General features: G+C 42.2%; 3 protein-coding genes across 4 annotated transcripts; 2 read left to right on the top strand and 1 right to left on the bottom strand.

Annotated features, from left to right (window-relative positions):
- Nucleotides 1-1,141: 1,141 nt before the first annotated feature.
- On the top strand, nucleotides 1,142-6,643 carry cdkn1a (cyclin dependent kinase inhibitor 1A). Of its 2 annotated transcripts, none has more exons than XM_077603886.1 (3): nucleotides 1,142-1,324; nucleotides 4,286-4,727; nucleotides 5,379-6,643. In XM_077603886.1, exons 1-3 carry the CDS (start codon nucleotides 1,310-1,312, stop codon nucleotides 5,432-5,434), a joined length of 513 nt encoding a protein of 170 aa, XP_077460012.1. In that variant the 5' UTR covers nucleotides 1,142-1,309; the 3' UTR covers nucleotides 5,435-6,643. The 2 variants fall into 2 exon arrangements, with proteins under 2 accessions (XP_077460012.1, XP_077460013.1); XM_077603887.1 differs by lacking the exon at nucleotides 1,142-1,324 and adding an exon at nucleotides 1,351-2,698.
- Nucleotides 6,644-8,109: 1,466 nt separating this feature from the next.
- tmcc2 (transmembrane and coiled-coil domain family 2) lies at nucleotides 8,110-18,335 on the top strand. The gene is made up of 5 exons (XM_077603883.1): nucleotides 8,110-8,222; nucleotides 10,198-10,590; nucleotides 11,208-11,836; nucleotides 12,888-13,023; nucleotides 13,758-18,335. Exons 1-5 carry the CDS (start codon nucleotides 8,220-8,222, stop codon nucleotides 14,055-14,057), a joined length of 1,461 nt encoding a protein of 486 aa, XP_077460009.1. The 5' UTR covers nucleotides 8,110-8,219; the 3' UTR covers nucleotides 14,058-18,335.
- Nucleotides 18,336-20,620: 2,285 nt separating this feature from the next.
- usp49 (ubiquitin specific peptidase 49) lies at nucleotides 20,621-27,241 on the bottom strand. The gene is made up of 7 exons (XM_077603881.1): nucleotides 27,123-27,241; nucleotides 25,535-25,583; nucleotides 22,391-23,862; nucleotides 21,897-22,098; nucleotides 21,574-21,682; nucleotides 20,918-21,123; nucleotides 20,621-20,851 (listed from the first exon to the last, which is right to left on the bottom strand). Exons 3-7 carry the CDS (start codon nucleotides 23,792-23,794, stop codon nucleotides 20,748-20,750), a joined length of 2,025 nt encoding a protein of 674 aa, XP_077460007.1. The 5' UTR covers nucleotides 23,795-23,862; nucleotides 25,535-25,583; nucleotides 27,123-27,241; the 3' UTR covers nucleotides 20,621-20,747.
- Nucleotides 27,242-27,386: the final 145 nt, after the last annotated feature.

The raw sequence follows: 27,386 nt of genomic DNA, 5'->3' as shown, positions 1-27,386 counted from the left end.
GTGTATACAAATAGAATTGTGCCTCACAAATGATTAATATCTATGAATGGGCGGCCCGGCGGATGAGTGGTTTGCGCGTCGGCCTCACAGCAAAAAAATAAATTAAAAAAGGGATTTTATTTTGTGCGCTCCATATGATTTGCTGTGCGCAGAGAAGACGAGAGTAGTGCGCAATTGCGCACGCGCGCAGCTTAGAGGGAACATTGGGCGTGGGTGGTTGTTTGTCTCCTTGTGCCCTGCGATTGGATGGCCACCAATTCAGGGTGTCCCCTGCCTCTGGCCCAAAGTCAGCTGGGATAGGCTCCAGCACCCCCTGCGAACCTAGTGAGGATAAAGAGTTCAGAAAATGAGATGAGATCCATAACTACTTGATGAAGAACTTGTTTAGGGTCAGAGGTCAAGCAAGTTCATTTATTTGAGTTTTGTTGAGTTCATTCTAAAATACAGTTCTATCATTAAAAAAGTGCTTGCATTCATCAATAACATTCAATTATTCATTTTCCGAACAGCTTTTCCTCACTAGAGTCGTGGGGGATGCTGCAGCCTATCCCAGCTAAGTACGGGCATCCCGAATCAGATAACTCCGCTGTATAGATTGGGAGAGGCTGCTGCCTACTGCATCTGAAGATGGAAAAGAAAGTAGTTTTGTCAAGTGCAGATAAAATGAAAATACGTCCTGGTCATAATTAACAAAACTCTCACTGATTTACATAAAAATGTTACATTTTTTAACCTCAAAATTTTCGTTTTTTTTTTTAAAAAATCACATACGTGAGCACCACTTTGAAAACCCCTGGTTTAGTGTGTGTGGCCCTTTAAGGCAAAAAGCTAAAATAGGTAGCAAAATTCCACGTACTGAATCCTGCATAATTTAAGACCACCAGTGGTTGAAAGACAAAATGGCTTTTTTGTGGGGAAATATTCTATTCATGATCGTGTTATTCCGTTTCTATTTCACATTTCAACAACACAAATGAGAGTATTAAGGAATGAATGATGACTCACATTTACCCTACATTCACAATGTGGGCCTCTCCTATGTTGGAATTTCCTCCTGCCAGAACATCCAAGTGTCACGTGTACGCATATGTTTAAGGGGCTCAATACACGTGCGGGACTCGACAAGCCACGCCTTCGCATGGTGTCCCCGCCCACCGGAGTTCATAAAGTCTCTGACCGTCCACCCGTCTGAGAAAACTTGAGACGTTGTCAAGAAGTATTCGATTTCTGCGTTTATCAAACAAAATTTAGCTTCAAGGCGACTTCAACCGAAAGATTCAACAATCAAATAAAGAACCCAACTTCACAAATGGACACTAAGAATGTAAGTGAAATTATTTGGATTTTTTTTCACAATTTATAAATTGAACGTAGTCGTGTTTTGATGTAAATTAAACATCTTATTTAGTTTTATAGTGTTCTGAAGGGATGGCTTTAACTGGTTGAGTGATTTAATTGTATGTACGAGTCACTACTAGTACACTAGTGTTATAAATAAATGACACACTTAATTTGTGTTGAGTTTTTTACAAGAATATTGACGTGGGTCTCATATTGAAATAAAATACACATTTCAATATGGAAGAGATTACTTTCCACGGTATTTGGGTCAAGGGGTCAAGTTGAGTTGAGAACTAACACACTCGGTTGACACGAGTTTTGAGTTCACATGTACCGGCATAGTAATTGGGCGGAGTCTCCCTCTCCCGCCGTAGCCTTGAATTCTTGGAACTACTCAGTTCCCGTCCATCCCATTCCCTGACGTCATTTCCGTTTCACCGGGACGAAATGTGTTTCAAAAAGTATTTTGAAACTTCCACCTCATATCAAAATGTCACGTTCTATTCCTTTAAAAAAAAATGGCAACACATTAAATACTAATTTAATTAGGTGATTATAAAAATGTGGAGTTTGCTTGATCCACGTCGAAAATCACTTCCACTTAAAGACTTTTTAAAAATGTCACTTTTTGGGGATTGTTGCCACACTACTCTGTAATTGTTCAATTTCACACATTTTTGATGGTAGACATGAACAGATTACATTTGGCTTAACTGTAAGGAAAGTGTAAAGGATTTGATTATAGTGGTTTACTATTTACGAGTCATTTCAAAAGTGTAAACTAGGTCACTATGTTTCCATGTTCCCTGTGTTTCAAATAAAATGAGCCTCAGTTCCTGGAAAAACGCCCTATGCATTTTCTGACATGGCTCCACCTTGTGGCCAGTTTGTATGATGCATCTTTTCGACTTTTCAAACATCCAGAATACTGTGTATACTGCTATATTAAGTGGAAATACTTTCATTTTTATTTAAATATCATTCGTAACACGCTCATAGTGAACACCGTTTTGTTACCCAACAAGACAAAACTTTAAGAAAAAAAATGGGGTATTTTAGTCTAATTAGAGCTTGTCCTTCCCCACCTTTCCTGGATGAGAGTTACTGTCTCATTATTTTCAAAAGACATATGGCCTGATATTAGAGCGTCTCCTAGCGATGGCGTTTTACGCTCGTAGGGAAGCAGCTGTAGAACTTGCCCTCACATGTCTGTGAGATTGTGTCTGGGCATGTACTAGTTAGGTTCATGTGGGAGTTCCCTGAGACCTGTGAGTCATGTCTCCGCATTATAAATAGACTACCAGTAACACCAGTCTGAGATGCTGTCTTGTTCTCACTGAGGAAGCTTTGGACAATGGTAAGAACTTTTTTTTTTAACTTTAAAGGTATATATATCAACTGGCTTTTTGTGGGATTTACTAATATATAGACAGGACAGTACTGTACTGTATTGTTAGATAAATAAGGGAAATTACTGGGAAAACTGTCATTTGTCATGCATTGCAACTTTATTATTGGATGGTAAAAAGTTAAATTGTATTCTTTTCAACTCAAAATGTTTGCAATTGTAATTTCACCCTATTTTGTTTAAAGACAAATCAATTAAAATAATGTTACGCTGTAAATAATTGTAATTTGAAACTATACTAACAAGATGTCAGAGCGTAACATGCGGTGTAAGAATTAGGGCTGTACTGAATACTACTACTAATACTGCTTTTATTTTTATTTTTCTCAACTATTACGCCTCAAAAAATAGAAATTGGTGTTTGATAAAAATTAAAAAAATAAATACTTTTTTATTGATTGTGTTGACTACTTATTTATTTATTACATTATTATTATTTTTATTATTAGTTATTTATCTCTTTGTTTGTTGTTGTTATTTGTGCACTCCTACTTATTTGTTTTTTTGACCACCTATTTATTGGCTACTTATTTATTTATGACTTATTTGTTGATTATTTATTGAATATTTATTTGTATGTTTGTTTGTTGTTGTTATTTGTGCACTTTGTGGTGAAGCTTTACATGTCATTATACATAAAAGCATTCAATTCAATAAATATATAAAATAATCTTTCTGCTACGATGTAATCCTCGAGAGCACCTATTCAGTCTGTTTTCCAAGTCTCCCTCCACCAACATACCTGAATCAAATAATTGGGATCGGTATGAAGCTTCTGGACAGCTTGCTAATGAGTTGATCATTTGATTCAGGTGTGGTAGAGGAGGGAGATATGGAAAATAGACTGGATAGGGGCTCTCGAGGACCGGACTTGGCCACCCCTGATGTAGATAATGGGTATCCTATTATTTAACATTGAGTGAATAGGGGATTTTCTAAACCATTCAACCAATCTTATTGAAATTTGATGTGTTATTGCCAATTGATAGATTTTAACATTAGGTGAATAGGGATTTAATGACTATTATTTAGGCAGTGGCTCCGTAGCCGTAGTTTCTTACTATTTACCCCACACAGGATTCTTACCGTCTAAATAGCCATATGGGGCCATATAGGCTGTTTGACCGGTTACCGGCTAAATAGCCCCTGGGATTATTTGACCGGTTACCGGCTAAGGAGCCACTGCCAGATGATTAAGGTGTTGGTCTGGTCTCAAACTGGTCTTTAAAGGAGTTCAGATTTTCAATGAGACTGAACAAGGGGATACCTTTTGCAAGTGTAATCAGTTGATTGCAGGCAAGTGCTACTTATTTTAAAAGACATTTCATTGGTTAAACTGTCGGTACTGGGTCGGTTGGAACAAAGACCAGGACCCAATATAGTCCTTGGCATAATCAGTTTGTGACCCCTGTTGTTGGGTGACCATTTAACAAAAACCCAACTGAAGAATAAAGAAATCTGTATTCCTCTTTTTTAGAAAGAATGTATTTAGGAAAGTGCTAAAGTGACGTTTCCAACTTCTGCATGTCTTTATAGTGTCGAATGATAGCCAACGCGAAGCGGACCCTGACCTTCGTGGGGCAACGCCCCACACGGCGGAACCTGTTCGGCCCAGTTGACAGAGAACAGCTGCAGGCAGACTACCAGGACGCTCTGAGGAGAGACCTGGAGGAGGCGTCGCAGCGATGGAGTTTCGACTTCGCGTCGGACAAGCCACTGGCTTGCGGCCCTTTTAAGTGGGAAAGCGTTCCGGACGCCACGGTGCCACTGCTCTACCGAACCCGTGTGGTGGGGAAAGCGGTTGGTCAAAAGGTGACACAGGTGACGCCCAGTCCCAAGAAATCCAGGACGGCGTCGTCGGAATGCGAGAAGGAGAACGTCCCGGGAAGCAAGCTCGAGAAATGTCCTTTCAATGTGGAGAAAACACCAAAGAGGAAGGAGAACGCGGGACTCAAGAGGAGACAAACTAACATTACAGGTACATTTTCAGAATGTGCTCCACGTGTATTCACTGGTAAATATATTCTTTATCCTCTTAACAAAAATGACTATTATCAAAGTGACTGGCCATTGGTCACAATCTATCAGATGTGTATAATATTATTACATACTGTGTATTGCAAGAGTCGGGAACTTTTTGACAGAGAGAGCCATAAAGAATTCATATTTTTAAATGTTATTCCATGAGAGCTAGACTCAGAATTTAAAACAAAAAGTACATGAAAATGAGTAAATTTTAAAGTACAAAAAGTCTCAGAATTTTTTTGACAACATTGTCATGCTGTTGCTCATCAATGAGTATCAATGAGTATCAATGAGTATCAATGAGTATCAATGAGTATCAATGAGTATCAATGAGTATCAATGAGTATCAATGAGTATCAATGAGTATCAATGAGTATCATTGAGTGAACGCATGCAGAGGACTTTAATTAATTTTTACCTTTCACTGTATTTCACTTCATATGAAATACTCGAGTTCTTTTAAAGAGCAAACAACAGGAATGGATTGATGACATTTCTATTCATTTCAACTTGGATGATTTGAGTGGTTTGAGTTTTGCGTACACTATACGATAGTAGTAGACACCTTGTTGTATACTCAATTTCCTCCTCCCTCTCCCAACAGATTTCTATCAGGCCAAGCGACGAGTTGTTGGGCTGTCGCTTGAATCCAACAAGTGAACATCTCCCCACCCTCCTCGTTGCAACATTCCAGAAAGAGTGCCAATTTTCCAACTGGACCTCACATAAACACTAAGGTATGCCAAGTTGGGCACAGACTGCACGGCTGCCCCTAGGAAAGACAACATATGGGACCTCAGACACAGTGTTTTTGTAGTTAATTTGGGTACTGTGTTGATTTTGAACTGGGATTTGGGATGGGAATAATTTAACATTTGTTCAATGCAGATTACGGTTAATATAGGTAGATTTATACTCCTTTGGTATAAGTGGATGGCTTGACTGAATTAGTCCTGCGCATTCCGTTTACTTTTGAAGACTTTGACGTGGAGGAACAGAGAAATTAAGGCTGAACACTACTTGAAAAACACATTTTCAGGTTTCACATTAATCTGCCTCAAGGAAATCAACGACAAAGGATTGAAGATCCTTAACTCATGGTTGTAATCCACTTTTTTCAAAACTTTTTTTTACCTTACCAGATTTCTTTTATTGTACCCCAAGATAGCACTTACTTTGTATCATAGTTTTTGTATATAAATATACGTATATACTTTTGTACAATTCAACAATGATGACACTTTTTTTTATTAGATTAGACATTCTTCCATCGCCTGCCTTTTCTTTTTTTGTAAGCGTCCCACCTCAAATGTGTATTTTACCAGATATCATAGGATAGAACACTTAGAAAAAAGATTATTTTACAATATATCGCAGAGTTATATAAGAGAATAGATCTTTAAAGTAGCATATACTAATTCTAAACCCATTGCGGTATTGCACGTGTACCTCATATACTGGAATGATCTGGTATTCAGTGTCTTCATGACACCACCTGTGCTAATTTTCAGTCAAAAAAGTGTTCTCACAAGCCATTTGCTAATCTAGAGCCAAGTGCCAATCCTCTCTTTTTGCTCTTTTGCATGCAATTCATCACACTAATTGCCTCGTATCTAATAGTCTGACTCTCAATTACTCTTATTTATGTCTACCTTGTGTAGGCAGGCCCGCTGCTATGGCTCATTTGAATAAGTGTAGTAAAAGTTTGGCTGTAAAAAATGTTGACTTTACTTCCTATTTATTGATGCCATGGCGAGAATCCTGCTACAATTATGTGGAAAGTTACAAATGAAAAATATATTGTTTATTTATTGTGTTCATTGATTAAGTTGAAACAAAAATTCAAATAAAATGTCAATTAAAAAAGGGGCGTTGAGTCATCTTCTGATTGGTTGACACGAGTGACTGTGATTGGCTCCAATGAGGGAGAAGAAGACCCATTAGCTTTTGTATCTCGACCACAACCTGACCAAGTTCCTGGTCTTGTTTGTCTTTCTCTGGCACGCCATTTTCTGGTGATCCGTCTACGTTGTGCCTGCGTCATCCCCCAAAGTCCGATGACTCAGTTTTACAACTGGTTGTCCAAACATGGTATCCAGTCTAACACGTTTCATGCGGCACATGAGCTGCAGGTTCCTCAGGTTCTCCTTGTGACTCTCAGCTGAGTCATTTTCTCCTGGGCAACATAGTACTGAATGTCACCATCTAAACCACAAAAGAAAAGATGAATCTACTCTTTCCCAGCTTTTGATGTAGCTGAGCACTTGACCTGATTTTTTTATTTTTGGTCAATCCGACTTTTGTTATAAGCCTGTGTTTACAAAAACAGTGCCACCACATTTTTGTGATCCTCACATGGTCATGGGTTACCAGCTATGGGAATCTTTTAAAAATAAATGTGCCTAGTTGGGAATGAGACTGTCATACAATGGCTCTAAACTGGAAGGCGTGTCAAACTTAGTTTGCTTTGCAAGCCACATTAATGCCAACTACATTTCGTGGGCTGGACCAGTTTATCTTTGGTCCAAAAAGAATATTTATTAGAATAAACAAACAGACGTGAACACAAAAGAGGGAAAACTATCTAAAGAATTGTGAATGAATGAAGGAATCACTCAATCAAGCACAGGGAGAAGATGTTATATTCAAAATGATAAATTCAAAGACTCAAATCTCAGCAAAGTAATGTGGATTAATTATCAGGTCACAAAAGTATGCAAATCTGAGGTACCAACTAAGCTTGTTTTTTGTTAATTTGGTCAGTAAAAATACTCTATCTCTTTGGGCACAAGGAGAAAAACAACCATTCACGCTCACACTCACGCCACCACAGGGTGGGAATCGAACCCATCCTGCCTGCACCGAAGTCAGGCAGAAGAACCACTGCATCACCGGGCTTCTGTTTGAAACATAGCCTGAATCATCAACCTGGCGGTTATGGAACACAGGTTTTTTTCAGTTTTTTTTTTATTGGTCCTGCATGGCCCGCAGGCCCCCGCCCCTCCGCCACGGGCCCCCCTGTGCTCCCTCTGCCCCTCCCTCACCTCAACTCCTACAGCAGCGATGGCGGCTGTACGCCTGCGCTAAGCTCTCAACCGTCCCCACCCCCGCCATCATCTGCTCCCACCTCCATTACAGGGCAGGACGGGCAGCATTTGCACCCAGAGAGCGGTGGGAGGGGGCGGCGGCAAAAGAGGAGAGAGCGAAAACTAGACCGGAGTGGCCGGCGGCGAGAGAGGAGGCTGCGGATGTCGACGCCGTCAACAATGGAGCCGCACGGGACGAGCTGAGGTGATCGTCGGCCAGGCGTCGGCTGAGGGCGAAGCTAGGAGTGGGGTGGGGTGGGGGGAGGTGAGGAGAAGAGGAGGAGGAGGAGGAGGAGGAGGAGGGGGGCGCCAGGAGAATGGGCCTGGAACGCAAACAGCCCAAATTGGATTAAAGCAGTATGGTAACGTTTCTCGTTTGTTTCCTCGCCTGTTCGTGACTCATCCTCATCCTCGTCCTCTCGTCCTCATCCAACCTGCGTGGTGTTGCCGGCCGTGTGTGCGCTTGTTTTGATTGCCGGGTGTCACTTCCATCTTCATCACCCCCAGCCCCACCCCTACCCTGACTTGCGCTAGTCGAATGTGAATACACGGGCAGGTGGCAACGCCATCCTCGGCTGCATCACACACACGCGCCCGCCGCATCTTCCCGCATCCCACTTTGTCCCACGGGAGCTCGTCTGTTTTTCCTCCTCTCCATTATATTGCGATCGTAACCTACTTTCAACGGGAGGGGGGTTGTTCGCAGCCCCTCCGAGCTCTCGGTATCATGCCGCCTCGCCGGTTAAATGCGTATAAACCCTCCCACTGATCCGTCCCGAGAAATTAGAGCAGGGCATTGTAGATCTTAGGTGTCATGTGTCTCCCTGAGCTCATGTTTGCGGGCTCTCATTACACTGTTTTGACGTCAGGCGGGCATTAAAATGCACGCCATCTGCCACGCACGCAGCCGTGCGGGGAAAGGGAATCCCCTTCAGATCAATCGTGTCATTTCTTCACTTCAAATATCTCAATAATCTCAGTTTTGTTCTTCCTGTGTGTAGCTTTTGTATCATTTTGGACTTGGAGTAGTTTGTACTGGTTGGGTGGGTTTTCTCTGGGTACTCTGGTTTCTGATAGGTCTGTAAAAACAGCTTCAGCAGCAGGTTAAGAAAGAGTGAGATCAATTTAAAGGAGCTCTAACAGTGGAGAACCGCTCAGCTTGGTGTCCTTTGCAACTCTCTCTCCAATGAACAGTGGGTCAGTCTTTGTATAGGAAAACAGAGTATAGTATAGTTTCTATGACAACGACCAAACCCTGGGCAAAGTCTGATTATTTAGTGTCAAGTCTCCATGACAACGACCAAACTTTGGGCAAAGTCTGATTAATCAGTGGCAAGTTTCTATGATTGCGATGTTTCTATACTTACAAAAACTGATACAATATGAACAAGCAATTGCCAAGCCATCTTATCTTACTATCTTATCTTACAGTTTCCTACCACATCTCCAAAACCTGCATGGTAGGCTGGTTGAACATTCTAAATTACCCTAAGTATGAGTGCGAACGCCAACGTTTGTCCGTCTCCTTATGCCCTGCGATTGGCTGATTGGTCAATGCAGGGTGTCTCTCGGTGGGAGACCTGGGATAGGCTCCAGCACCACCGGGAACCCTTGTGAGGACTAGCGGTACAGAAATGGAATAAATGAAGAATTTTTTCAAATGTGAATTTAAACAAGGAAGTGTATACAGTGGCGCTAAGTCACCTAACTTGCAAGTTTTCCTTGTTTGGAAGAGTTTGGGCTTTGCTTTGCTTATGTGAAGGATGAAAAGTGGCAGTGTGCCAATCTTAGTTGGAGTTTACAAAAACAAAACAAAAAGACTTCAACCTTGTGTATTAAAAATCGAGTTTAGCTTAGTGCAAACCACCAATGCAGAATTGTCCCCATTTGTCACCATTTTTCTACTACTACTACTAACTCATTCAGACTTTATTGCTACTAAATGTGAACTTGTTGGTTGCCATTGGTGATAATAGACATCCAATCTCTCCCATTTTAAATGGATTGAACGTATATTAGTCGTAAACTAATTTAAATTAACCGTGATTAGACGTCCGTCATCGTCAATGTCACTGAAAGAATTAACGACCAAAGTCACGAGCTGAAAACATGGCAAACCCATCAAAATTATATCCAGTTTGTCAGTACTATCACAAAGCACGATATGAGTTAGTTCCATTTTCTCATGAAAAAAACAATCGTCCATGTTTTTTTTTAACTGCCTACGATCATCCAAATTTATTTTGACGGGCAACGTTCATTCCAAAATTTATTTTGACGAGCAATGTTTTTTTTCAACATCACTTCTCCTCTTGACCTCTCTTCTCGTCCTCCCAGCTGGACAAGAACGAGGCCACAACTCTCAGCCTTCCCTCCACTGCCAGCCATGGAGGCTCTGACAGCAACATTAGCGCAGAGGGCGCGGCGGCGGGCGCAGCGTCCGGTGGCACCGAGGGTGGCGCGGGATGCGGCGAGCCCCAGCGGACCCGGGCCGCTCTGGAGCACCTGCAACAGAAAATCTTGAAGGTGACCGAGCAGATCCGGGTGGAGCAGGAGGCCCGCGACGACAACGTGGCCGAGTACCTCAAGTTAGCCCACAACGCCGACAAGCAGCAGGCCTCCAGGATCAAGCAGGTGTTTGAGAAGAAGAACCAAAAGTCAGCACAGACCATCGCACACTTGCACAAGAAGCTAGAACATTACCACAAGAAGCTCAAGGAGATAGAGCAGGTCAGTCGTCATCTCATGCAATTAATACAGTACAGTGGTACCTCGACATACGATCTTAATCCGTTCCGGGACTGAGATCGTATGTCAAGCTTTTTGTAACTCGAGCGAACGTTTCCCATTGAAATGAACTAAAAACAAATTCATTCGTTCCAACCCTCTGAAAAAACACCAAAGACAGGATATTGGATTGGAAAACATGTTTTATTTCTTCTAATTCGCCATCTATTAACAAAGTAACACATAACTAGTGGTTTATTAGTAATAAAATGTGTTTAATATAACTAACATTTGGCAGATTTCGCCGACGGGAAAGAGTTTTCGGGGGACTTTCCACGACAACGCACTCGTAACGGAACAAACAAATTTAAATTAACTTGGATTAATATATACAGACACACTCAAATATACGTTTAATGTAACTTTACACAAAACTGAATTCTAATTGTTTAAAAAAAAATCCCTTCGTTCTGGGCGAATTTCCCCATTGATGTTGTCCACATTCTTTATTCTTGCTCCAGCACCCCCCACAATGTAGTACCGAAAATGAATGAATGAATGAAATCCAAGTCAGACTGGCAAAGATATAATGTCTCGTTTGATTATTTCGCATTATGCAGAATGGACCGGCCCGACAGCCCAAGGATGTGCTCCGTGATATGCAACAAGGACTGAAGGACGTGGGCGCCAACGTCCGTGCGGGGATAAGCGGTTTCGGAGGCGGCGTGGTGGAAGGGGTTAAAGGTGGAGTCTCAGCCCTCACTCACACCGCGGTGGTCTCCAAGCCCAGAGAGTTTGCCAGTCTCATCAGGAACAAGTTCGGCAGCGCGGATAACATCGCCCACCTCAAGGACACGTTGGAAGACGGAGTCGGAGGTCACCCCGACGACACCCCCACGCCCCGCGCCCTCAGCGGAAGCGCCACGCTGGTGTCCAGCCCCAAGTACGGCAGCGACGACGAGTGTTCCAGCGCCACGTCCGGCTCTGCACCGGGCAGCAACTCTGGTGGGGCAGGAGGAGGAGGAGTAGGAGGAGGGGGCATGTTAGGGCCCACGATGGGGAGTCCCAGGTTGGACGGACACCACCACCACCACCATCACGTGCACAGCTCGTGGGACTCGCTCCTGGAGAGCTTGCAGGAGATCAAAGGCAGCCAGGCTCACATGGAGGACACCATCGAGGACATGAAGGGACAGCTTCAGAGCGACTACTCCTACATGACGCAGTGCCTGACAGAGGAGAGATACAGGTATATTCCACACATCAGCGGTCCTCGACCTTTTTCTCACCGTGGACCGGTAAAGATCGTTCTATTTTCTTGCGGAGTGGCTGATGGAGAGGGCAAAAATTTAAGACAAAATTGTGTGGTGGTGGGGTCGGTGCATGAACGACATCCACCACAGCAAAAAAAGAAGCCCCAAGCATAATAGCAATTATTTATTATTATTATTATAACAACTGGAAGGCCCTGCGGTACAAGTGGTTAGCACGGCGGGAGACCTGGGTTCAAATCCAGGTCGGTCCACCTGTGTGGAGTTTGCATGTTCTCCCTGGGACTGTGTGGTTTTCCTCCGGGTACCTAGGCGAGGCTCTGAATAGAGCAAAGGTGTCAGACTCGGGTTGGTTCGAGGGCCACGTTAATGTCAACTCAATTTCATATGGGCCGGACCATTTTAGATATATTTAGATTTTTTTAAAATAAATGGATTAAAATAACTGGATTAAAAACCCGGAATATTCCATTTTATATAGATCTATAACAATGTTTATTTTAGCTTTTTTAAATATTTTTTTAGATTTTACAAAATGATTTTTGAACTAAAAACAGAAAAAATGGATTAAAAAATTACAATTATTGATTTAAAAGGGAGAAAATCAGGAAATGTAATATACATATATACTCTTCATTTTAATTTGATCCTAAAACAGAAAGTCGGCACTCATGATTTACTTTCCCGGGCCACACAAAATGATGTGGCGGGCCAGATTTGGCCCCCGGGCTGCCACTTTGACACATGTGGAATAGAGCATGAGACAGCAAGGAGGAGAGAGGCGCAGCTGCATCTGAACCAAAATAACCCAGTTTTAAATTAGATAGGAAGATTAGATTTTAAAAAAAAAGGCCGATACCAATATATGCCAAATTTCCAAATATTGGCACAATGATCAGTCAATCTCTAATTATAGTGCATATATAACATTCAAATTTCCTCTAAGATGTAAACATCGTCAATTATAGATTTTTTTGACTATATATATAGAAATATTGTTTCCATTGATACATTGAATTTTGTATTCAGGTATGAACGACTTGAAGAGCAACTGAGCGACTTGACAGAGCTTCATCAGAATGAAATGAGCAATCTCAAACAGGAATTGGCCAGCATGGAGGAGAAAGTGGCATACCAGTCCTATGAGAGAGCAAGAGACATTCAGGTAAAGACAACGAATAGCATCTGATCTCATAAGAATAGTATCAACCTTCAGACCTAAAAATGAGATTTTAGGAGGAATCCAATTTGAATCCGATCTGCTTTATGGCCGAAACTTGAAAGAACCAAACACAAACCCTAACAGCATGTTGCACCCTGCATTTAATCTTAAAAAACAGGGAGAAATAATCAGAACAGTGATCCGTTGTTGTTTCTCAATCCAACTTTACTGTTATATTATCAACACAAAAACCCATAATATACAATTACACCCTTATATATATATTAGCAACACGTTAGAACCCAAAACATAATGTACAATTACACCCGTTCAACATACGGTCATAACTTGTTATATCTTTCTCCAGCATACCTTAAAACACAGGGAGAAATAGTCAGAACAGTGATCCGTTGTTGTTTCTCAATCCAACTTTACTGTTATGAGGGAAATCTCCCATGTTTCAAGCTATGTGCTCCAAGGCATCAATAATCGAATACCGATACTCTTTAACATGCCACACACTTGCCATGTGGATCAAGGCATCAACAATCGAACACCGATAAACACATCCAATCCAAACTCGTTGTACATCCCCAACATGCAATCGTTAATAACTTAAACACTTTAGCATGTCATAAGCACATATTATTGACTGGCCACCCTGCTAGTTCAAATAAGTTGGTCTATTGCCAAACCAGTGTGCATGCTCATTTTTTGCTGTTTTTCCTCACTGGAAGGAGGCAGTGGAGTCGTGCTTGACGCGGGTCACCAAGCTGGAGCTTCAACAGCAACAACAGCAGGTGGTCCAGCTGGAAGGCGTGGAGAACGCCAACGCCCGCGCCCTGTTGGGCAAGCTCATTAACGTCATCCTGGCGCTCATGGCCGTACTACTGGTCTTCGTGTCCACCTTGGCCAACTTCATCACGCCGCTAATGAAGACGCGAGCTCGGGTGGGCACCACTGTCCTGCTCACTGTGCTGCTCTTCGTTTTGTGGAAGCACTGGGACTTTTTGGAGCCTTGGCTTCTGCCCAGCTGAGCTGTACCAAGAAGGAAACTGGAGCAGAACGTCCTCCTGGCGAGTTTCTTCTTCAACCCTTGTGGCCTCCTAAAATCTGTCCTCTTGACACCTTTGTGGGTTTTTCTTCGGCGTGTTTTATTTTCTTAAAAAGCACTCAAATATTCAATTCTCTCAACTTTACATTTCTCCTGGGAATAGGCTGTCAGTTGTCCTGACTTTGTATTGGCCTGCGCCACATATAGTACACCAGTAAAAACCAGAGTGGGCTAACTCCATATTTGTCCATTTTTAAGTTGAGGTCACAAATGATCCAAAAAAAGGCATTTCTTCCAGATAAATTCTAAAGTCCAATGTTGATATCATTATTTTGACATAGTTTTACAAAAAAAATTGCACTTGTGTTAGTGTAATTGACCTTTCGCAAAAAGTCCATGCCCCTTAGTTACAGTTGTTAGGCCGACAAGCCTCGTGACTCCAGAAGAATTGTGTTGTAAGTTATTTAATTTGGAGCAATTGTTAAAATTGAAGCAAAAAGTCTTACAATATATAAACACTATTATAGTGATAATGTCCTACTAAGATGTAACATTCAATTACAGAACATACAACTTTGATATCCAATTTTGTAAAAGTTCTGTGCAAGACACCTGGCTAGTTAGCCTAACCCTTAACTTAAGAGAACCAATCTGTATGCTTATTTATTTTAGATCAGAGTTATGGCGGATGTCCCTATTGTTTAATCCACTGGAATCAAGTTGCTTTTTCGGCTTTTAGGAAGTGAGGGAACCACATTCAAAGTGTCATTTTCCTGGGGAACCACCATTCACCATTTTAGATGTCTGTTGATTTTTGCCTTTTGTGGCAGTTGCTGATCTCAAAACCATCAACTCAATCAATAAGACAAAGGGGCAAGAGCAATTAATTCCAGAAAGTGGGTGAAGGTTTTTGTTCCATCCCACAAGAGTAAACCTTTCCACCAATCTGGTATCTTAGAAGTGCAATCAGTGGATTGCAGTCAGGTGCTTCTTGTTTCTGCAGAAATCTAATTAGTCAAACTGTCTGTGCTGGATCGGTTGGAACAAAACCCTGCACCCACAGTGGCCCTCGAGGACCGGATTGCCCAAGTCACTGGAACAGGGGTCTCCAAACTATTCCAGAAAGGACCGCAGTGAGTGCGGGTTTTCGTTCCAACCAATAAGAGGAAACCTTTCCACCAATGAGGTATCTTAGAAGTGTAATCAGTGGATTGCAGTCAGGTGCTTCTTGTTTTCTGCAGAAATCTCATTGATTAAACTGTTTGGTTTGGAACAACAACCTGTAACGACAGCAGCCCTTGTGGACCGACCGGTTTGCAGACCACTGCTCTAGAAGGTATGATTGATCAATGTCTGTTTTGCAAGTGGGGTTTGCGAAAGGTCAATCGAGTGTTCTACAGAGTAAATAGCATTAATAGATACTTTGTGACGGACTCTTAGACCACTATTGGGCAGCAGCCAATTAAGTTGAGATTGCTTTCTTGCAAAATGGCCAAAATTGAGTTATACCACTCTCCTTATCAATAATATTTGCCGAGATTATCTAATGGTAGCCTCATGGCATGTTAAAGTAAAACCTACTGGATTAAAAACAAAAAAAAATACTTCAATACAACAATCAAAAAGTTTGTCCAATCAGAACAAAATAAGAAAAATGCACAAATATGCCAATGTTGGGACAAAGCTTTGGAAGCCCACCATAGAAAATGAGCTACTCGCTTTCCTTCCGGCCTGATTACGCGACCTGCACGAGAAGATGGACAGAATAACATCCTGCCACGCCTCTTAAGAACAATGAGCAATCATGGATTTTCACTGCTGTCACCAAAAACATTTTCATCGTTTTTTTCCCCCTAAAGTTTCTTATAGGATATTTCTTGTTTGATTGTTTTGCCTTTATTTACCAGGTCAATCCCGTTCAGATAAGGGTGTCTCTTTCCGAGGGGATTGCGCCAAGACATCAGCTGAAAATGCAAAAAGTTTGAACAACATTCACACAGTAATAAAATAAGGTTAAAACAAAAAATCCATGGTAGTCAGTAAAATACAATTTAATAACAGGACTGTTGTTTCGGACGAGAGCAGTGGTACAATAAGGGCATTAAATTAAAGTATTTAAATTCCAAGGATTCTAGAATAGAAACAATCAGTTAAAACAACAAAGGCATTAATTTAATTTAACCTAGCATAGAAATAAAGCAATAAATAAAGAGGTCTTAAAAGTCAAATTTTGTATCTGATTATTATTCCAAATGATCTCCATAAATGCCAAACAAAATTGGACTTAAGATTGAACCCTGGGGTACACCAGAAGTAACTGTCTTCAAAGTGTTGTATTATATTGGCTGGATGATTTGCAAAGGGAGGAGCCTAACTCACCCAACCATGACCTAATTCAATCCATTCCCATTTTCAATGCTAAAATTCACAAAGGAACGCTCGTTTAAATTAAGGAACCTTGACATTTTGATTCACACACAGTGGTCACTCCTCTCGTGAGTAAAGACGCCGCCATAGAACAACTGTGGCGCTTTAGACTGATCTTTAAACTTGATAGGTGTGCTGCAATAACAGGGACAGCATTTAACTGCATAACTGAAATCAGAAGTAGAGGAAAGTGAAGGTATATTTTCCGCATGAAATCGCAATTGCTGGGAGGCTCCTTTTTACCGCGTAAGATGGTTGCAGATAGCGCAAGAGAATTTTTCTGTCAGGACAATGTGGGAGGCGGCGAAAACAAGATTATACGAGGATGGACAGTCTGAGCGGGACGGAAGCCCACTTTCACGTTGAAGCTTATTCGAGAGGAAATGTTTTTCCCCTCATGAATGTTTATGCGCTCATCATGCATGTCCTCACGTGTGCAATGAAACCAGCTGACATTTCAACTCATGACAATATGGATTTCACTTTATGCCAGAGATAAATTCACTGGACATTTCATTGGGTGCACCTGCACGGGATGGAATTTTAATTAGATGTCGACCAATGTCAAATTTTCAACGGCTGAGACCAATACCCATATACATGATTTTTTTAAGCAGTGTTTTTTTTATTATTATTGGAAATTGATTTTTCAATTTAACGTAATAGATAGTGCTTAGCAGGTCGGTATCACTGTTCAGGAATCGAGGGTTCGTTCCTGGGTCAATCCACACTGGTGTGGAGTTTACAGGTTTCCTAACCGCTGGGCTGCCCTTAGTCAGTCTTTATAACAAAGCAATTTTAAATATATATCAATCGGTCAAATCGATTTTAAATTCACTAACGTCAAGGCCTGCCACATCGTTAGTTTAACTCAATTTTCTATTAGTTTTAAACTAAGATAATGTGGCCTATAAACTGTTCATTAATATTTGGATTGGGAAATCCATTGAAGTTTGACACAACCTCACACTTAAAGTCAAGTGAATTCATCTTAAATTATCATGTGGAAATCAAAGTGCAAGAATTGAACTTTCTAGATCACAGGTGTCAAAGTGGTGGCCCGGGGGCCAAATCTGGCTCGCCACATCATTTTGTGCGGCCTGAGAAAGTAAATCATGAGTGCCGACTTTCTGTTTTAGGATCATGAAAATTATAGATGTGTATTATATTTCCTGATTTTCCAGTTTTTAAAATCAATAATTGCATTTTTTTCTTTCTTTTTAGTTCAAAAAGCATTTTGTAAAATCTAAAAATAAATCTATAAAAATATTATCTGTTTTCTACTTTAATATTGAACATAATTAAAAAAATATTTTGGTTCCTTTTGGAATGCATTTTTTAAAAGTTTTCCCTCATTAAGAAAAAAAGCTCAAATAAAAATTTAGATCTAAAAAAAAACTGACTATTTAGGGCTTTTTATCCATTTCTATTCATCTATTAATATCTAAATATTATATCTAAAATGGTCCGGGCCACATGAAATGGAGTTGACGTTAATGCGGCCCGCGAACCAACCTGAGTTTGACACCCTTGTTCTAGATTGAACGTGCAGGCTTACCCCATGAAATGTTTATTTGTTAGACCATTGCCATTTCCAGATGGTTGCAGGGAGGCCTTTGAGACTCATTTGTGGCTGCTGTGGAGCATTTAGCTACTAAAAAGTTTCTTATCTTGTGAACTGTTCTCCTGCCATACCTGATATTTCATGCCATGCCACTGTAGTACATCTGCTTTCGTCCACATTGTCAAATCAACTGGCATGTTAATTTGTGTCAATGTTTCTATCCAGTTTGCAAAAAAAAGTTAAACAAATAAATATTGGTTTTATTGCAAATTGGGATATTTTTCTTTCATAGCACACGCAATTTGAGTAGAATGAATACAAATGTAGACCAGACTTTGCTTCATGTTTTTAATAATTACAGTCAGGCAAACCCATATGACCATTACATTGATGACATGTATTCTTACAGTACACAACAGAACTCACCTGACCTCTAAGCAGTAGGACATTCATCGTCATTTAAGATTGTTTCGGACTTGGAGATAACAAATGTAGTGTGGATTTGACTCGTATCAAACGCAAGTGTTGCTTTCTCGGTTAGATAGCAAATTCTAAAGACTTTAATAAGAAAGAGCAGAGTAGAAAAAAAAATTCCTGATTTGATCTTAAATTCCTGTCAAGGTTTAAGATTTACAATATATTGCTTTCAGGTGCTAAAACGTAAGGTACCAAATGTCTCTTGAAAAGAAAACATTCATCACTTCTGCAGTGGCTTGTTTCCGTCGCTGGCCTCATCTACACATGCAGTCAAAAGGGGGGCGAGAAAGAGGAGGTGAATGAGGACTGCAATGTTAAAACAGAGGAGGGAAGAAAAAATAAGAACAATCACAAAGCTAAAAGCAGCGAGATAAACCACTCTCATACGTCAGTCAAGTGTCCTTTTCGCTTACTTTCATGTCAAAATGAACTCAAGTGAACCAACGGCGAGAACATCTAAGCCGGGAACCGATATGATGATGTGGGATGAGTCAGAAAAGTGACATTTTACCATTAAAAAAAATAAAAAGTCAACTGAAAATCCAAACCACATGTAACACAGTCTGTCTGGGCTTCTCTGAATCGTCTTTCAAGTAAGCTGGTCTATCCTCTCCTCAATGTACGTAAAGCTACAAAATCAAACAGTTCTATGGGAGGAAAAGCAAAAAGTCCTGAAATTTGGAATCTTTGTTTAATATAAAATGCTGTTTCAGGATCAGCACGTGTGCCCGCTTGGTTGTCACTCTCAACATGAACGATCTTTTTATTTTTAAACCCCTAAAAATGCAAAAGACAGCACCGGATCTTCAGTAGGACAGAACGCAAACTCCACGCACAGTCTGCTGGTCCGCCTGGAGCTTCATTTATGAAAGGATTCCAATCACAGAGGCTAATTAGCTCTGATCACTACTATAGGAATACAAAAAAAAGGCTTAATTTTCACAAAAAGTTAGTGAAATGCGTCATTTTGGGAATTCTGTCAGTCAGTGTGAGATGAGCTGACTGCCTTGTGCTGCATTGTGACTTTTCTTTTGTAATGGCCATGATGAAAATGATTTACCGTATTTCCTGGACTATAAACTAAACTTTTCCCATAATTTGTCTGGGTCTGCAACTTTGGGTAATTATTATTTTTTGAGTAGCCAATAAGATCTATGTGTGCTCTCTACTTACAGAATTGGCGGAGTTGACAAATAATACTGAAGTTGAAGATTTTCAGGACTTTCTGGTGAGTTGCAATGTACGACGGCGTAGCAGGGCCAAATCAGTAAAGAAAAGAAAATAGGACTATGAGAATAAAGTCATAATATTACAGGATTAAAATCATATGACGAGAAGTCTGTATTGTAAAAGAGAAAAAAAAATCTCAACACTACAAAAAAAGCCAATATTACGAGAAGAGGTGGTTCAGTGCTACGTTAAGTATAAGATAATTTGGCTAAACTAGCCGTACTGCATCCATAGCATGCATGTATTCAGTATAAAGATATATTACGACTTTATTCTCATAATATTGAGACTTTAATCTCATTGTGGCTTTACTCTCATAGTCCTATTTTTGTCTGTTTGGTGCTAATATTATAATATATCTGCTACTAATAATAATATATTATATTATATGTAATAATATATCATAATATGATTTAGTAGGAATGAGATTGAGTTTGATTGAAAGAACAAATTTGGATGTTAAGGCAATGGTTATTTGAATAATTGTTGATATGTTATGTCAACAGGTAAGATATGTTTGTTCTTTGTCACTGATAAATTATAATTAGCCCCCAAAATGTGACATATGGACGACTTGTTTGTGCATTTTTTTTGGGATGGTGGGACTAAAAGTTTTTAAAAAATGACGGTAATGAGGTTCACAGATTAGCTGAGCGCTCCTCAACTTCAGTAAACCTTGGCGGAGGTTTGTGTGGCTTCAATGAGGGCGTTTGCTTCCCTGCTACACTTACATGATGTTCTCGGTGGTCTCTGCAGCCTAGTTTGAGATTTTGAAAACACCCCCCTCCCCAAAATTTAAAAATAAAATAGCAAATTTTAGCAACATTTTAAACGCCTATCAACATGGTCCAAAACACAATTGCCGTCACCAACGGGAACATCATATAAAGGCCGATTGCTTTACTTAATGCAAAGAGTGACTTTTCGGTATGGAATTTTTTCATAAATGCCGCTCGGGCTCACAGCAAGAAGTCCCTAAGCAGACCTCTGGGTGTAGAAGAGAATGTAGGCCTGAGTGTTGCACACTTCCTCCACACTGCAAACCTTCATCTCAGAGTCGTTGCAGTGAACCCAGAAACCTGAAGAGCACACGGGGCGGTTAGATGGGAGGTCTTGGCGACCAGGAGTTCTACCGGCGTCCTCACCTCCTTCCGTGTTGTAGCAGTATGCGGTGTAGTGCCCTGAGCCGAAGCCTTTGCCGTGGTGCATCACCACGGCCGACAGGTCGTAAGTGTAACCCCCTCTGTGGACAGAGTGACCTGAGCCCGTGCAGCAGTAGGGTTTGATGTTGAGAACCTGGTCGAAGGCCACGTGGACACCGATTTTCTCCCGGTGGTTCCTCCCGGACCACCTGCGATAATTATTTTAGTTTTTCATCATCAGGATGTACATCGGTTGGAAATAATTAAACCAGGAGTAACTTTTATAGAAATACTGAAAGTCCTGCTCCTGTGTGAGACGATAGAATTGTAGCACATGTTCAAGCTGAGTTAAAAGCAAATACAGTATTTTTACGACTACACTTAAAAAGTCTTATGTTTTCTCCGAAATGGACGTGACAAAACTTGGGAGCTTGCCATCGTTCCGGGAGACTTAACGATGGAACTCCAGATGCTGCACATTGGTTCAAATGGGTAATTCAAAGTAAAGCGGCGTGTGTGCGCCAGCAAACGCAGCTTTACTGAGCAGAATTGGGCGAATTACACCACCATTTAGGAAAGGATTGTGAATGCTTATTTTTGAAAATTGTCTTTGTAAAGCTGCTCTTTGAAACGCTACACGTAAAAAGACGGACACTTGCCTGAAGCGCTTGAGGTGCAGCCGCAGAACCTGAGGTAAACGATAGATCAGAAGCTGCTTATGGGCTTCTGAAAGGACTAAAGGCTTGTGGGATGTTTTCCTTCTTCTTTCTACCAAATCACACCAGACAGACAAGTCTAATTATTGCATGAAAATGAGACGACTTAAGTGGACGATTTAACAAATGTGACACAGTGAAAAAATCTTGGATTAAAACAGGGAGTCCTCAGGTTAACGATGTAGGGGGACCTCAAGACCCCAGCACCATAGTTTCTGCTTAGCCAATCTTCGGTGACAATGCGAGAGCAGTTTAAACATACTTACTGTTGCAGTGGTTACAGGCATAAATGCTGCCTTCCAGTGCTTCCATCTCTGTGAACTTGGACAGCATTTCGGTGAGGGTGCAGCTGCGCTGGTAGGCCGTGGAGCCTTTGTTGACACTATGGTAGCGCTCGGGAAACTCCAAGGACAAGTCCCAAAATGGCTCAACCGTGTTTGACTTGTGCTTGCAGGACAGACACGTCACCTGGACACAATGCATGCATTTCGCCACGTGAAGACAGTGCAGTGCATTTTCGCTATTTAGACTGTTTAAACTTTCGCAAAAACGTGCTTTGGTCAAGGGGTTAAAACAGGCACCACCGAAAAAGATTTCTTGCCATCAAGTTAAGCTGCATTATTGGTATTTCTTTACAGAGTAAAATGATTAACTAGAGCACACGGAAAACACTTTCTCACTTACTTTCTGTGTGGGTATTTGTTGTATTGTAAAGGTCAGGGGATTTGACTTTGTTTTGTGTACATACTGCCACACTCACCTGGCTAAGTAGCTGCCCATGAAAGATGGTGTTGAGCACCTTGAGCACTTGTTTGGAGAGCTTCCTCTTGGTGATGGGGATGACGATCCGTCGCTTGGAGCCCTCCGTGTCCAGCTCTTGCTGCACCTTGTCCAGCAGCTCACACAGGAACTCCTGCGCGTCCTGCTGGTCGTAGCCACGGAAAGCCGGGATGAGGTTCCACACGGAGTGCAGCATGGCGAAGGGAGACACCAGAGACCAACGGCCCGACCACATGACCCTGAAAAGCGTATGCAACTCGTGGCACAGAGACATCTGTTGGCGGGTGGAGCAACGAGGCTCCTTGGGTTGGACCAACTCGGCAGTCTGCGGTGTAGGCGGGGCGCTTTCCTTTTTGCCCAAAGTCAGATTTCCCACGCGGCCCAGGGGGCACGAGGTCGGCGGTGCGTTACCGCCGCCGCCGACCACGCTTCCGGCTACCGCCTTCACGCCGTGCGAGTTGTTGGTCTTAGCCAGGAGCTCCTCCGTCTCACACAGGTCCAAAGTGAGAAAACACTCCCTGAATTTCTGCAAGTGACTCAGCACTTGCAAGATGGAGTTCATGTAGCACGTGTTCCCCAGATTACGCAGACCGGTGACCCCCGGGGCCAACCGACGGCGGGTGGCCGAGTGGGCCGAGTAGTACCGCCTCAGTTTTGAGGTTCTGCCGTTCGGGGGTGGCTTCCGTGACAAGGCGAGAAGGGAAGGCTTCTTGGGAGGGGCGGCGGCGGGAGGTAGGCGTTCCGGAGGGTCTCGAAACTTGCAGGGAATGAGTGTGATGGTTGAACGTGGCGCCTGAGTAAGAAGCCGAGCGCTCTTTCTGGGGGGGACGTTGCCCAGCTCTTCCAAGAGTCTCCTTTTCACCTCTTTCTTTTGCCTCCTAGCCTCTTCCAGCTTCTCCTGCCGCTCCGCCTGCAGCTCTTGATGTTTGCTCATCCACCTCTGAAGCATCTTGGCTAGGAGGGTTTTCCTCCTGTGACGCAACGCTAGCTGCATGGCAGGCTGGGGTCCGCTCTTCCCGCCTCGGTGGGCGTACGCCCGCCAAGCTGAGGAGCGAAGCGAGCGTGTTTCGGGGCTACGAACGGTGGACAGGGCCCCACGCAGGAGCTTGAGGTCTCCCTCGGCGTTGTCGTTGAGCACATAGTCCCCGCAGGCAAAGCAGAAGACGTCCAACTCCCGCACCTCCATGGCTAACGGGTGGTGGGACTCCTGAAAGTGTTTGAGCGAGTGCTCCTCCATGAAGTGTCCGCAGGCTACGTGCGAGCACTTGAGGCAAGCCCACACCGAATCGGTGGTGCTGCAGTCCACGCAGTGCCATTTCTGGGGATTAAGGATGGAGTGGTCGTGGCCCAGGCGAAGGCGTACCACGTGCTTACAGCGATCCATCTCTCCACATGCACATGGGGGGTCCTCAGTGGTAGGACGCAGGTCCTCTAGTTGAGCAGCAAGTCATTCTGCAAGTTGCAATACCAAGACTTCATTCCATGATTAAAGTTTAACTGGCATCAAAATCCTTGAAAAGTAAAATTTAGCTTCTTGATTTTTCTCCTAGATATTCCTCAATAATAAATTACAAATTATCAAAGGCTTAGAGAACTTTGGTTAAAAAAATATTACAGGATTTTTTGGCATTATTTATATTATTTGGTACAAGCACAGCAACAAGCAAACTGATCAAGTTAACAAACCTACGTAAAAAAACATCCTAGTCTGATTGTATCCATCACAGGTTGGTATATTTGGTACACGGTTGATTGGTTGCCGGTCGATTGGTCGCCGATCTTTTGGTCGCCGGTCTTTTGGTCGCCCGGAAGGTTATTGATAATTACCATTTAAATTGTTGCTCAAATTCCCTAAATACAAACTGCTCTCAAACCTCTGGCATTACGAAAACTGACATTATTGCATAATTTGGAGGTCAATTTTAACTAGGCCGGCAGTACGTTGATCAGATGACGCTAAATCCAAAACGTTTGGAGATTAGGCTAGTATGGATGTGAATAATACGAGGACGAGCCATTAATCCTCACAGGTGATTAGTTTTCATCATTTGCACTGATGGCAAAATCACGACCCGACATTCCCTTCCCTAGTCCTCACTTTCATGTCCTTGGAGCTATTATGTGCACGTCTTCCAAATTGGTTGTCTTCTTGATTAGAGATATGAAGATGTTGCTTGCTTTTCTGACAAAATGTGCACATTTGGAAACCAAAGTCGAGTGGTAAGACTATATTGAGTGAAGACATTTGATGAGGCGACAAGTTTTACATCTACAGATAATTTAATGGCTTTTTCATAGCCTCGTTAACAAATACATAAAAAATCATATCGCCGCTTTTGTTTCTGTACGATTGTGTGAATAAATAGTGTTGCACTTGCATTTTCCTTTATTCTCCTTTTCACACATTGTAGCAACACTTTTACAAGCCAAGTGAAACTAAAGAAGCACTGTATTTAGAACAAGTAAAAGAATAAATGACTCTTTCTTGGATTTATGTGCCTTTTAGATTAGCATTGCTCCCAGTTGACGTCACATTAATATTTAGACGTTTTGGAGTCCAATGTATCGCAAAGTAGTAATTAAGGTACGCTGCAGTTGAGGAATATTGCAGCACTGCAGGATAATGACTTCTTCTTATCTTAAAGTTAGATTACTTTCCAATGACTGGCAATTAAGACTGAATATTTGATCCTCTATGTATAAAATTAAATGCATCGGAAAGGACTCATCCAAGATGACGATCGTCTATTACGTTGACAGCGTAATTAAAAAACACATCCATGTATATATGTCTGGATTGACATCAAACAGCTAACAGAAGCTAGCAAACTAATTTAATTAGTAACTACTTAACTAGATCCTCATTTGAGGACAAAGTTAATATCGTTTTGCTACTCTTGCACTCTTTTTTGTTACATCTAAAGTCATAACACTGCATAGGTGATATTTCAAAACACATTATGACACCAAATAATACGAGTAATAACACCAAGAGTCCATCCATCACCTTTCCATAAAACGAGAACTGTTATCTTGGCAACACTCTTAAATTGAAAAACTATGCATTCAAAGCGCACGCAGAGAATGAAAGACGGTCTTACGGTACAAATAATGGGCAACGTACGGTGTTATCAGCCATATCCACTGTCGTCAGCAGCACCCACTGGAACATTCTGAGGGAGATACAAATCAAAAGTGAGTAGGTGTTATAGAACTTCAAATACACGCAGTTAAAACCTGGGCATAGCATTCAAAGTCCCTTCCAAGTCAAATACATGTCACGCTTCCTGTTGGAGTGACTGTGTTCTCCAGGAATCCCGAGTTTAATCTGTGTGCCTTGAGTGGGATTTGAGCAAACTAGTTGGAACTCATGCGGCTTATCATGTGGCCACTTCAAGGTTCACATTAGCAGCGCCATTGTGTAAAGTGCACAGCAATTCACTTTTTTTTTTAGAAGTGAAAAGAACAGCTGGGACTTCTTCATTACATGGGAACAAACAGGGACTGGGAGAAAAACAGTACTCATAATTCATATTTAATCAGGAATACATCTGGAAGGAGGTCCCTAAACAATTTTTGTTCCTCAGGTAAAAATCTCAAAGCCATGTGTTTTTCCATTGGAAAAATATGATTTGAAACTAAACCCATGAAAATGAATTCAATTTTTGTGTATCAATATGCAAATGATTTAAATGCTGATTCTCCCATACAAACGCACATTACAACCACTTGATGCACCCAAGATTGCATGCTATTGAATACTTTTACTCCACATGGGGGTTTTGCACAAAAGAGGATCAAAACAACATTTTTTGCTGCTTTTGTGTTCAACGTGTTTCTTTTTTAGTTGGATTTAAAGACAAGATCCAGGTACTTTTGGAACAGATTGTTGTCTAAAACGTGCACTCCTTTCTCCATGCAAAACGAGATGGAAATACCAAGATTAATGTTTATTATGACTATCCCGGAAAATGTGCTCAGAGTTTTACAGGGTCATTATTCAAGCACTCGTCTCCCTAAATCACATCTGTTGAGCTCAACACTGATACGATGATGTTTAAATACACAGGCAATAGGTTGGAAAAAAACGATTACGTGGAACCCGGTCGCTAATGGTTCTGTATTACTACAGTACTACGTGTTATACCGTGGTTGTAAGAATCCCGATTGTTCGAGCGCTTCTTTCCACCCGGATCGTAAACGCCATGCTAGGCTACCTCACCGCCTCCACCTCCGCGTCGAGGCAGAACAAAGGGGCGTGAAGAAGAGCCCCTCTTCCTCTCTCTCCGAGAACATCCAGCAACTTTGTTGAGGCAGCGCGGCCACCAAGTTAGCTCGCGCTCGCTCCATGCTAACCCAAAGCTGGGTTCCTCGCCGCCACCGCGGCTCCTCCGTCGGACTGTCGGGATCGCACCGTCCCACGATGTCGCCCGCCTCACCACCACTTAACGCAGACGAATAAACGCGAGTTTTGGAGTCGCTGGTTTGTTGTTATAACGTGGAAGTCTTAGTTCGCGTGGCCGCCGTGTTTAAGTGAAGTTGACCTAGCTGCTCTTGTCGGTCGCCGAAGCTGATTACCCCGCTTAGCTAACGCACTGCGCCGCAAAGCGAGTGGAAACTCCCCGCTGACATCTCCGATGGAGAGCAAGGCTTTTTTCCCGAAGGACGAATATTGTATTGTGATCAAAGGAATACGGCGAGGGTAACATTACCATCGCCAGAACGCATCCATCCGGCACAGAAGAGAGGAAGAAGAAAAAACTGCTTGTTGTCCTCACTCAGATTGAACAACCCAACTCTCGAAGCGAGCCCGGACCCCGGCGTTCTCATTGGACCGAGGCTCATCAGCAGCCGGCCTCCCATTGGTCGACTGGCGGAACAACAGGCAGCAGGATGGACCGGCCGACGTCCGCCCACCCCACCGAGGCCACATGGAACAATAACCGCGACTCGGAGCCCCAAACTGGGCGAGGAGG

The sequence above is a fragment of the Stigmatopora argus genome, chromosome 6 (genome assembly GCF_051989625.1).
Source record: "Stigmatopora argus isolate UIUO_Sarg chromosome 6, RoL_Sarg_1.0, whole genome shotgun sequence".
Taxonomy (NCBI): Eukaryota; Metazoa; Chordata; class Actinopteri; order Syngnathiformes; family Syngnathidae; genus Stigmatopora; species Stigmatopora argus.
This window is presented reverse-complemented; position numbering and strand designations above follow the sequence as displayed.

Excerpts from the sequence above, each read along its gene's own strand:
- cdkn1a (XM_077603886.1), top strand. Across the intron at positions 4,728-5,378 it reads GAGACAAACTAACATTACAG|ATTTCTATCAGGCCAAGCGA; the intron begins GTACATTTTCAG and ends CTCTCCCAACAG.
- tmcc2 (XM_077603883.1), top strand. Across the intron at positions 10,591-11,207 it reads AGCTCAAGGAGATAGAGCAG|AATGGACCGGCCCGACAGCC; the intron begins GTCAGTCGTCAT and ends CGCATTATGCAG. Across the intron at positions 11,837-12,887 it reads CTGACAGAGGAGAGATACAG|GTATGAACGACTTGAAGAGC; the intron begins GTATATTCCACA and ends TTTTGTATTCAG.
- usp49 (XM_077603881.1), bottom strand. The coding sequence starts at position 23,794 with ATGGATCGCTGTAAGCACGTGGTACGCCTTCGCCTGGGCCACGACCAC. Across the intron at positions 22,099-22,390 it reads ATGGGCAGCTACTTAGCCAG|GTGACGTGTCTGTCCTGCAA; the intron begins GTGAGTGTGGCA and ends CATTGTGTCCAG. Across the intron at positions 20,852-20,917 it reads CTGCTACAACACGGAAGGAG|GTTTCTGGGTTCACTGCAAC; the intron begins GTGAGGACGCCG and ends TGTGCTCTTCAG.